General features: G+C 37.2%; 1 protein-coding gene across 4 annotated transcripts in view; it reads left to right on the forward strand.

The window, feature by feature from the left end:
* AKAP6 (A-kinase anchoring protein 6) overlaps positions 1 to 12,794 on the forward strand; it is a 291,212-nt gene that overhangs the window by 194,978 nt on the left and 83,440 nt on the right. For all 4 annotated transcript variants that reach the window (XM_054828350.1, XM_054828353.1, XM_054828351.1 and 1 more), the window contains exon 8: positions 7,536 to 7,684. In XM_054828350.1, coding sequence (XP_054684325.1) covers positions 7,536 to 7,684 — 149 coding nt within the window. The remainder of the gene's footprint in view (positions 1 to 7,535; positions 7,685 to 12,794) is intronic.

The following is a 12,794-nucleotide window of genomic DNA, read 5'->3' on the forward strand; positions in this document are numbered from 1 at the left end:
TTTGGGCTTGAAAATGTTTGACACCGTTGAGCCTCTCAAAATATGGAATCTAAAGGAGACTTTAGCTCTAAACTTCTGCAGTTTTGTGAGTTGGTACGTATAGGAAATTGTGGAACTAGTTGTTAAGCATATATATTTGTAATGTTTAGGTTAATATGAAACATTTCTCAAGCATATCGAAGTTTAAAATTCAGCTACTTGGAAAAAATCAAACTGTTTATGCAGTACTTAAAATAATTGCTATGTAACATGCTCACAAATGATGTAGTATTACAGAAAAAAGATTTCATGTTTTTTCTGTAATATGGCATCATCTTAGTAGTCATTTCTGCATTTTATGTAGGTTCCTTTCGCATTAAATAACAGAATTATACAAAAATCTCTGTTCATGAAAAGATATCAAAACATAAAACAGGAATACTATTACAGTATGGTAAAATTAATTAAAAGTCAATGTGTATTACCAAAGTAACTTCAGATTCATACATTGCAAGCTTAAAGAAGTAAATAATTACCTTCTATTTACTTCCAAATGAAATTTTTCAATATAATAAATTCAGATAACTTGAAAGCCACTTTCTACAAATAAGTCATCAGATTTCGCTTCGTTGTGAGGCAGTACAGCTCCCAGTGATGAGAAAAGAGATTTCTCCAAAATATGCACAAAGTAGATCTCTGAGCAAAATTTCCAAGGAAGAGGCCGTTATATTTTTATATTAGCTTAGTCATGCCTTCCTGGGATATGTTGGGTAGTTTTTCCTAGGAGGTATTGGTTTTGCAATACCTGCCTTCCCTCATTATTTTTAAATAGAAATGTACGTGTCCATCTGCTGCAGAGATGGGGGCGGAGGAATGTACGCCGTCACTCTGGAATTTCTCTTGCACACGTGTGCTGTCCCGAATTCTGAACATCGGTACCTTTAACCTTGAGGGCATGGTCATTCTGAATGCCCAGCCCCACATATCGAGTTAGGTGCACTGCTTGTCCATGTGGTTTGGTGCACAAGCCTTTTAGAGGAGCATGACTTTTAGAAGTATCAGTGCTTTGGATGGTAGGCAGACTCTTTAACAATCTCTTTTTAAGCCACTTCATTGCTCTAAAAGTGCAAACAGAGGGAATGGTAGGAACGATCAGAACTGTGCAAATAGTGGAGGTTTTAATTAAGTAAGATAAAGTTTACAATTTTAGCACATTGACGAAAGGCTTTCTGTGTCTTTCTAGTCTTTCCTCTTCTTGACTACTTGGGGATCTCGAGGCTGGCCCAGAGAGGTATTCAACCTTCTGTTTAAGCACAGCATAGCTGTGTTCTTACCTCCTGTAACAAATTGTTTTCTCTGCCAGGCAGGAGAGAAATCAAGACAAAAGGTTGTGTTGATGAATTGCTACTTTAATAGGAGAAATTCTTCTGGGTTTGTATGAATGGGACTCTTTGGGCTTACAGTTCTTGTGGCATGTGAAGAGGTGTCACTGTCGGAGCTGGAATGCACGTGGCGGTTTTGATGCAATGCACGCTGTTAAGTTGATGGGTTCATCTGGTTTTGCATCCTTGTTAATTCTGCCTGGTTTTAGCAAGCACTGTTCTGTCACACCAGCCCTTTCTGTTGTCAGAGCAAGCCTGTTCCCCACCTGCCCCCTGATTGTTACAAACCCTTCTTTTGCATCCTGGCTGTCATTCTCTTGTTCTGCTGGCTGGAGATGCAGACCTGCAAGTCAAGAAAAATAGCAAGAGATACTGGCCATTGTTCAATTCCTATTCTTACAAGGACTTTTTTTCACCTTGCAATTTTGGGATGCTATTGTCAGAAACTATTCAGTCTTGGAAGTCTCTGGAGAGGTTAATCCTTTCATACTTCTTCAATGCTTTTTGGTATTTGTGATATAGGGAACTTCTCTGGGTACATAGCTGAGATCATTTGATGCACAGGGCATGCCACACTCTTGTGTTGTATTTAATGTTACACTGAACAGAACCAAAGGCAGGGGGACAGTCCGGAATTAGACACCAGAGGTCCAGATTTTAAATTAACAGCATGATCAGGGCACCTCCATGGATTTGGTCGGACAATGCTGCTGAGGCCACGCTACTGATTGCATTTGCACTCCATGGCCCTGAAGTCACAGGTCATGTTCCTAATCTTTATAACAAAACAGCAAAAAAACTATATACTTCTGAAGGCCAAGGGAAACCCTGCAAAAAGATATTGCTGTTATTTACTGGCTTTTTTTTTTTCTTTTTTCCCCCCATTATTTCTGATGGCTCTGGGAACTGCCTGAAGTTCTGCTTGCTATAATACAGCCCTAGTCTATCTAAAATTTCATTTTATGGCTCCTGTGGACAGACTTAAAATTCACTGTGCTGTTACTGTTGTTACTTAAACCCTATGATGTGTTTAAGTACCTTAATAAGTAAGAATGTTGTTGCCTTGTAATTTTGCTCGTTCTATGTGGAGGTTTCACATTGTTGTGATAGTTTTAGTACACTGAAAAACAAAGTGATAAAGTTATTACCAATATAAAAGCATTTCTGAGATTTATGACGATAAAAACACTTTGCTAAGATTTTAACTGGTAACAAGCATGCCCTGATTAACAGAATTAATTTCCTGCATGATCAAAACACAGCGTGTCCTTTGTAATAGGACTATCAAATGTTCAGCTCTCAGTAAACAGATTTTATGATACAGGATTATATTTCAATCTGAATCAGTCCTGAAGAAAGTGTGCAAGATGAAGGATGGAAGAGGCAGGAGAGCCAAAAGCAGGAAGGGTAACAGACTAAGAAAGAAATCAACTGCAGCAAGGTTGTTGTTTTAATTGGGGGGGGAGGGGGGGAGATAGAGAAAAGAAAAAAAAAAAACCAACAGAAGATAAGAGTTACTATCTTGCTTCAACCACAAAAACAGATGCCTACACTTGGGGTAGAAGCAGTACTTCCAAGAAGCCACCTATAGTGCCAAGAAGCCTAACACTGCCAAGTGGTTGACTTGATGATCTTAAAGATCTTTTCTGACCTGAATGATTCTATGATTTATACAATGCCATTTAAAATGCCAGGGTGACTTATTGGAAGTATCACTTCTATCCTAAGTGTTTTCAGCAGCAGCAGACCTGTTGGCTGGCTGTGGGGATGGAGTGGTGGATGATCAAACTCTTGCCTGCTAAAGAACCCTTTCTGTAAGCTACATCTCCATGGAAGATATTTTGAGCTGTGTACTCCTCAACATAATTTTACTCAGTAGCTGCATCTGTGACAGAGCCAGGGTCTCTTTCATGTCCTGTAATAAAGCCTTCTCCACAGCTTCATAATGTGGAGAAATAGACAGAATATTGTGGCAGAAAACAACAGAAAATGCTTGAGGGCTCAGATATGACCACAAAAATGCTACTGTGATCAACTTAATTCTGGTAAGGAATTACTCCAAATTTTATCTCCCAAGAAATTCACCAATTACAAAGATACAAAGAGTACCAAGCTGGGATGTGCATCCTTTTGGAGTGGTGCAGCTGAGTTTGCACTTCTATAAAATATACATATAGGTGAACCTTCTAAGTCTACATGCTGTATATGCCATCTGACCACCTCCTTGTTTGGCAGAAACTGGAATTTGTGCTTTGATCTAAGAGACAATGTTTTTATCCTGCTTAAGTTCAACTAATGACAGAGGAACTGAACTATGTCTGTATTTCATATGTAATTCTATAGTAATTGCAGTCTAGTGTGGCAGTGGTATAGCTTTTCTACAGCACTGTAGAGAAAGGATAATGCAAGATAGGATACTTTCATAATTCAAATTCAACTGAATGTATTATAATTTGTATATTTAAAACACAGAATAGTTTGCTTATAGTAACATAGTTCATAACAAAAGACTTGTGCTCCCTAGGAAACGGTGTCTGAAAATACTTTCGTTTCAATACCAATTCAGTGATATTTATTCTAGTACATTCCAATATAAAATTTTTTTGCAGCAGAACAACACTAGTACTGAGTTCTTATCTCCAATTTACACTGGTGTAAATTCTGAGTCTCTCATTTGACACTCTATATACAATATAACCTTTAAATCTCCTTCCTCCCACAGTAACAGCCATTATCCCTTGTCTTGTCTTTCTCCACTTCAGAATAAGGTCATTCTAACATGTAGGTCTAACAAGAAATACAATGTATTTTCATTGATTTGTATTGTCACTGATTACCCCTTCGTGTTATATAGTGATCTGTATAGTAAAGGACATTCTATGTTGTCATGCAAAGCCAGTCTTAAGGAACAGATTCTGCACCCCAGGCTCCCTCAGTTTATTTATAAGGTCTTGCTTTTTAGAAAATGAGCTTGCTGACAATAGCCTTGAAAACATTTACCATTATTAATCGATCGCTAGAGCTGAATATTTGGCACTAGTATAGAATTTTTTCACTGTTTTTCCCCAGAGACTACTGTTTTTTCATAGTCTTGTTCAGAGATTGGATCCTCCAGGCTCAGGAAAATGAGAGCATTTTGTCATTTGATTATTGGAAATATCTCAGTTTAATCTACAACAGAATATTGTAAACTCATTCCATCCTGGTAGGACAGTGACTGTTAAAGAATCTGCACAAGTGTGTAACCAGACCGTCACCAGCATCTTTGTCTTTTTCCTGCAAAAATAGTCACCTAGAAGAGGACGATGAAGTGGAAAACAACTGCTGAGTATCATTCTTTGGCATTATTTTTTCCATGTTCATTTTTTCACTGATTCTGACTTGCTACATCTTCTGAAAAAAAGAAGAAACTGAATTCCACTACTAAGATGGGGCACCAAGAGTAAATGAATGATTGCCTGCCACCCAATTTCTATTACATGTATTTGGGATGATGCATATCTCAGTAGACTTTCTCAGGATTTGCTAGATATCCATGTCCATAGAGATTAAGTTCTTACAGCTGTGTTAAGTACCAAGAAAGCATATGTAGGGCAATCTGAAAATGCACACTTAAAATAAGCTAGAAGGTAAAGCAAGTAGCTTTTCCATATTTGATTGGCAATTAATAAAGTTGCTACTTTATTGTTCTGCCAGAATACTGCAAAACTGGTCCTTCATTATCACTAAAGATTTTAAGTTGAAAATAAACTGCCTTGGATTTATTGCATATCTGTGCTGTGTACTATTTTCTAGACTGTGCCTTGGGCCTGTTAGTTCAGAATGAAGGTTTTTGAGACTTAAACTGATCAATACTGACTCGAGGTCTTCAAAGCCTCTTTGGATTTGCAGTTGATATCAATAGAACAGGGACCAAAAAAATGCTTAAGTACAACAGTGAGATAGATGAATTCATACAGAAAAGAAATCAGAGAGATCCATCTGAAACTCTACACTGCCTGAGTTTGAGTTGCCATAAGAATTCACAATAGTTGAAGACAGAAATTGTGTTTAAAAACAAAAATAGTTGATTTATAGAAGGATCATATTTCTGAGGTACAAGAACTGGGACACAATTGCTTGTATTCGGGATTCGTAGAGTATGATGTTGATGGAGTTCATAATCCTCAGTACAATAGGGCCTTATAGCTGTGAGGAAGAAATAGTGGATTCTCATTCATCCCTCTCCGCATATTTACTTACCCTTTCCTTCATGTTTTTCCTTTCCCCCTCTATTCTACTTCATCCTCCTTTTTCTTCTCCCATTTTTCATAGACATTAATGATTTGCCTATTTACAAATATTTTTGCAAGTGAACAGAGAATGAAGGGGATTGTGTATCAACTTAAAGGTAAATGCGGCTGGAAGGGGAAGAGGAAGGTGATGATGTTTGGGAAAGTGATGATGTTTGTTTATTTGCTGCTTTTGGTCATTTCTGAGTTATATAAACAGCAGTTTTAATTGTAGTTTCTGAAAAAGCATGTTTTATAGCTCTCTCAACTGTTAATGTTTTACTCTAACTGGATAGTCCCAATTAGTCAGTTTTGTATTCAGGTAATGTTTCTTCATTGGTAGCCCTGTGTGGCTTAATTTTCCACTGTTTTAGACTAGGTATGAAAGCCTTGTGTTTCATTTATGTACACGCTAAAAGACCTGCTTGGTTTACTTGGAATTTTTGTCTTCTATGTCCTTGGAAAATTGCTAGCATTTTTTGTTGGTTTTTTATTTTAATTTCTCAAAAACGTATTGGGGTTTACTGCCAAACATAACAAATCTCACTGCAAGAAGCAACTGAGAAAGCTGTCAATGCTTGAAAGAGAAATTTTAAAAGGAAATGGAATTTCCAAATCAGCTACATTATTACTCAGCAAAAATTGCACCAAGGCAAGGCATAAGCAAATATACATAACTGTTATTACTGCAAGCTTATAAAGACATTCCAACCTCCCTTCTGACTTTCCCTCCTGATGTTCTTCAGTGCCCATTTCTATTCACTTGCCTACGTTTTTCCTAGATTTTGCAGATTTCCCTTCTCCTCTCTAGCCCTTTCACTGCTTTCTCTTTACAGCTGCCGCTGTTCCATAGGTCGGTAACTCTGTCATGCTGTCAGTGGCCAAGGAAACTCTTCACTCCCCTACCTCCTGCCGTAGAAAATGCAAGAGGGTCCTTGTAGAAAATTTCCTCCGTGCTTGTTGCATTTGCTTGCCATAGCACCCAATAGTTAAACAGGCATTCTCGTCCCAATGGAAATACGAGTATGTAGTTACACAGAAGTAGCAGGTTTTGAAGCATTATCAGAATTCGTAATGTGCTTTTCTTTTAGTGAAGCATATTAAAAGAAAACAATAGCATATTGGTCCCAAAGTGCTTTTGAACTTACTCTACCCTCTGTTCTTTGTCCTGTTCCTAGGGGCAAGTGTGGCAAACAGCAGGTTTCATCCTTTTATCATCTGGTTCTCTGAGCCCCAGAATCAACTGATCACCACAGCTGCAATAAATAAAGTGTCTATTCAATAAGTTATGATACCAAATATTATTCAACATTCTCCTGGCCAGGCCCAGAGTCTGATGGAAAACAGCACGTCTCACTTATTGCCTTTTTCCTTGCAATCAAAATTGCTGAGTAATCAGTGGGAAAGCAGAATGTGAATAATGCCCATTTGCTTGGTTTTGTTTACACTTGCTATTTAAAACAAAAATACCTATAGCAATATGGCTTTCATTAATTGTGAAGCACAGACAACGTGTTAACAATATCAGTCTTGAAGCCTGTAAGAAATGTAATTTTATGTATCTACCTGTTCTGTCATAGTGCGTGATTTCTAATATCTTTTTCATTCAAGTCCAGACATTTTTATGCAGCATTTGATTGGACATACATCTCATGGAATATATAGCACATTCTCTGATAGAAACTTAAATAGTTCAGTTCCAGCACTGGGGAATACACTATACTTTTATCTGGCTTAATGGTTACAGCCTTTTTGACTGTCATGCAAGGACAAAAACGATGGTGTGTATCATTTGGTTAAAATTGTTGCAGTCCAAAAGTATTTGTTTTAAATGCATTCTTTCTGGATTTGTTTTTTAAAAAGCTCTGTTGTGGTTTTTTTTCTCTTTGTTTTCTTTCTCTAGGCTGAGGTTCAGCTATGCTATCTGGAAGCACAAAGAGATGCTGTTGAACAGATGTCCTTAAAGCTGTACAGTGAGCAGTACAACAGTAGTAGCAAGCGAAAGGAAGAGTTTGCTGATATGTCAAAAGTTCACACAGTGGGAAGTAATGGGTAGGGAACTATTCTTTTTGTTGATTTATTCTCACTGATCTGTATTTTTTTTTACATGATATACTTTTTCTTACTTCTAGTTAACCAGGATTTTTCTTCCTAGGACAAGAGACAGGTGGAAAAAGCTCTCTCCCTATATATTTTTTTTTCATATATGAATGCAAAAAAATAATGAGTTCTCAATAATTCATCCAAGTCGTGGTTGGTTCATAGGACTACCTAATATTATCTAATAGCAATCCATTATTTTGATTTAAAAAAATGTAATGTGTTCTTTTGCTTCAGACTTTTCTCCTCCAATGGCTTCATGTCTTTTGGTTGCTTAGCATCTTCCAAGGGACCATCTTTATAATGTATTAATACCTCTGCAAGACAATTCTCTATAATTGTTATTCTACTAGCGACTAGGAAATATGAATGCGAAGCCGTTCACTTATAGTTCACCAGTTCGAACATCCCAGTTTTGTACTTCTAGAAAGCTTTAATTTCAACTGTTTTCCCTTAACTTGGTTATATCAGTCTGGTTTTTAATAAATATAAACACACATACCCCCCCACACACATATGTATGTAAGTGTATATATAAAAGGACTCTTTCGAGCAAAGAATCTTGAACAAATTAATCACTGGAGTATGCTAAAATGAAGTTTTGCTGCCTCTCCCTTTTTCAAAACCAAGAAAACTTGTAGTTCTGGTTTAAGACTTTTTCTTGAAGGTCTTTTGAAAATCGTATCTTCCAAATGGTAGCTCCCCTAAATGAACATAAGATCATACCTGTGAGTTCATAATAGTGTGGGGCAAAAGCAGTTTGAAGGAGCCAACTAGTGCTCATTTTTTGGGTACACCATCATCCTGATACAAGGTTTTTTGTAACCAGTAAATACAGTAGAACTTTTGCCTACAGTTTCCTATGCAAGAAAAGTCATTGACCAAGGTATTCAGGAGTCCTTTATCTCCAGAACTTCCTTTACCAATTCTTAACTCAATGTTGAGGTCTTGGAAACACAGTTTTATTAAATTACCGACTGTAAAGATAAATGAGCCTTGTAAACATCCCCTCTTATTATACGGAAAGATGACTGTTTTAGAAAAGTTGATGTGGGCTAATTATGTAGGATTACTGAGATCTTGATTACATATGCAGAAATCTGTCAGATTCTCAAACACGCCAGTGCAGCTAGTGCCAACCATAAAAATAATTTGTTCAGAATTGGTGTGTATATGTATATAAATGTGCACTGGGGGCTACATGTTCAAAAACAGCTTCTAATTTTGCAGCCACTGTTGAATGCGAGCAAGACTTAAGGTTGGAATTTTGTGTGGGATGTGAGACAGTGAGGCATCAACAGACATTTGATTTTATTGAGGATAGGGGATATAAAGCTTTAAGCCTCACGGAAAAATCCAGTTTGTAACTCCACACACCATATGTGTAAAGCAAATAGGCTCTTAAGTGCACTTGTTTGCACTTGTAATTACATGCTTATTACTGGAATGGTAATCTACAAGTGTTCCCTACCTTTTCTGTGCTGTGGTCACCTTTCTGGGCCCTTAGGTCCATCCCAGCCCTTAGAGGCTCAACAGTGGCTTAAGGGGCCAAAGGACCAGAGGGAGACAAATACAATACCATGTATTCAGCCATTGTAGAAACTGGATTGCGCTGAACTCAGACAGGAAACTTCCAGTTGAACCAGTCTGAGGTATAGTATTGAACACAATGGAAATGCCTTTCAGCTCTTTGAAAATACAATTGGTACATCTCCCTACTGCATAAAAATTGTGGACAAAAAAAACCTGTGGCCAGAAATTCCACAGTAGGACGACCTAGCTAGAGACTGAGATCTCTACAGAGAAGGGGCCATTTACACAACTGGGAAAATTAGGGTGTCTATCCATTAGATGTTGTGGAAGTTTGGCCTAGGAGAAAGAGTGTCTACAGGGAGAACAAGAGTTATAGTAGATGGACAATTGTTTATATAGTGGGGGGAAAGATTCGGGAGGTGGCTTTGTGTAAGAAATAGCTAAACTGAGATAGGTAAGGAAGGATCTGCAGAATAGGGTGATGCCAGTGGATGTGTAAAGAACAGATTTCCTGCAGAACAGCGATCCTGTTAAAACAGCGAAAGAGTGTTCTCGTGTATCTGCATGGAAATGGCTGAAGTGACAATGGAAGAGAAGAGAACTAATATCCACTGCAGGAGAACATCAGCTAGCCAGGCAGCAAGAGGTAACCAAGAGCAGCTGAGGGCAGCTATAAAACGTTAGAGCAGATCTGGCTGGAGATACTGCATCCCCTCAAAACCAGGGAGGAATTTATACAGGTGCTATTGGGAGGTACGGTTACGATATTTACAACACCATTACACAACATGAAGGACAGGTCCTGAGATCCTGTCATCACCTAGTATTGGGCCTTCACGGATGAGGCTTTGAGAAATTTGCGTTAAAAGAGGCTTCAAGTATGCAGAATATAAGGCAATTTTAAAGCTGTTAAGGTCAGAGCTCTAATTTCTCCTATATCCTCCTAATAAAAACCTGTGTATGGAAAGGACTTCCAAAAAATGATGACCCAGAAACTTGAAAGAACTTTTTGTCTGGCTGAATTTTTTTTGGTAGGCATACCAACGTGTTTACAGTATTTCTAAATACCATGTGAGTTATGCCATCAAAGAAATAATACAAACTGTAAGTGTGTGTCAAACATGGGGAAAAAGGCTGATGGAAATAGCTTCACATTCCTTTTTATTTATTAATGCCACAGACGAACTGGTTTTCTCATGAGAAAGGTGCTCATGAATTTTCATTCAAAATAATAAATTGATGTCCACATTTTAAGAAATATGTTTAGGGTTCAAGGGATTAGACATGCAACTCTGCATATCTGATTCCCTGTTTACCAAGATAAAATATACTTCTTAATGTCATTTCAGTTATTATGTAGCTAATGGTTTTAGCTTATTAACCAACAAACCTATATTAAGAAAGCTGTAGTTACCTGCCCTTTAACTAATACTATAGCATTCTTGTTGACAGTGTTTGGGTACTCTTAATGGAGGGATATTTTTTTGCAATAAACAGATGACCTAATTTATTCTTTTTTGGTGGATTTGGATAATTAACCAAAATTAGATCTTTTCTATAGTTCTTGCCTCTGTAACACACATCAGTATTTTGGAAGTTATGCTTTCCCTGATTCTGCCTGTGGCAATATGAAAAAAAGATCTGCTAAGCCCAGGAAAAATAGATTCTGAATAAAAAAGAAATATTCAATATACCACAGAAATACTGACAGGTACATTTTAATCTTAACCTGTCACTGATCCTACAATTGCTGGATTTTCTGAATATCTTTTTAGCGGCTTAGTAACTTACATCCTCTTCCAAATAGTAATTTAATAGTAATCACTAGATCTATCCATTTAGATGTGAGGCATTCATTTTAAAAACAAAGCTTTTTTTTTTTAATCAAAGTTATTTTAGAACTATTAACAATTTTGCAATCAATTTTTTAAAAAAAAAATCATAGATGATGCTTTGACTTTACTGTCTTCAGGCTCAGGCAAATAACTTTGATTAAAGATGCTCCCAGATTATTTTACCACAGAGAACCAAAAACAGAGAATAGGCACAGTATGTAAACTATGGGGGGGGGGGCGGAAATCCCCATTACGTCTTGCATTCCTTCCTGGGCTTTTTTCAGTGAATCCTGTTTCTCTTTCTCTCTGTTGTTTAGAACTTTAGCTAGAAATCAAAATGTTCAGCTGCTTCCTAGCGCTTATCTGGGTTTTATAAAGGTCAGGGAAAAGTGCTTTTTTGTGTCTTTAAAGGATCGATTCATTCTATTACACCAATAAATGGACAAAATTGGACTGTAACTAAGACATGGTTCTATAGATGCAAAGCAAGTGTTTGGATCCAGCACATGTTCTGCCCATTATAGTAAAATCCCAGTCCACTTCCTGGTGCAGTTCCCAAAGGCACCCCATCCCACTGTGACAGCAGCAGGTCATGAACGTTAGTTAAACGTAGACTTTGATTCCCATCATCTTCATAACTTGATTTAGATTTTCACTGGTACAAACCAACCAAGTCCAACTGAATCTGTACCAATTTATATGGGATGAAATCTAGTCTCTTATGTCATAAAACATATGTTTTAATAACTGCCTGTCAGTTTTATCACTTGGGATAATATTTGGCTAAGACCGAAGGGGAAAAAAGGAGCAGTAGATACTGAAGATACAGAATGGTTATACAGTTTTCTGAGGAAGGGATAAAGATTCAGTATCACTGTAAATACACCATTCAAAAATGGAGTTTAGTTTTATTTTAGTTTCAAAATGATATCTGAGCCAAATACCTCCTGAAACAGGAGAAAAGCCGTGAACTCCAAATGAAACTATTATATTTCAACAATAGTAACTTGCCCTTTTATGCTTGCTTTTCTTTATAATAGCATCATCGCTTACCTTCTCAGGGCAGCAGGCAATTTTAAGTAAGTGCACCTCATAAATTATTGAGTAAAAGTATACTAAGTACAGTGGATTAAACTAGAGAGTTACTTCAGAAGCAGGAATCAACACTTGTGCATTATACAAGACTTCCTTTGTTGTCAACTCATTGAAAATAACACCACAGAAGGCAAATGCTTTCTTCTCTCTTGCTTGCTTTCTTGCAGACAGACAGTTCTACTTGTCACAACTTTATCTATAAGCTTTCAAAATTACCATGCATATGGCACTCTAGTTAATAACCGAAACTGCGATAGTATTAATAACATTAAAACATGTTTAGTTTATTGTTTCTCTGTTGAAATACTGCTAATTTTTTAATGGCATTGCTAAAAAAGTTGTTAATAATTGGAGAAATTAGCTTTAGTGGAACACGCGCTATTATTTGATCAATATGGGGGTTTCTGATACTACTGACAAGGCTTTTGTTAGTTCCAATTTTGCAAGTTTGAAGATCCCTTTTCAAGGGGTATCTTTTTGACGAACGTGCAGTTTTTCCGCATGTACCTTCTGTCTTGTATCACAGTGTTTTAGAAGAATCTATGCTTTACTTATTCACTGGGCTTTCAATAGAGAATCACATTAATCCTTTTAAGCTC

Source organism: Grus americana, chromosome 5 (genome assembly GCF_028858705.1).
Source record: "Grus americana isolate bGruAme1 chromosome 5, bGruAme1.mat, whole genome shotgun sequence".
NCBI classification, from domain to species: domain Eukaryota; kingdom Metazoa; phylum Chordata; class Aves; order Gruiformes; family Gruidae; genus Grus; species Grus americana.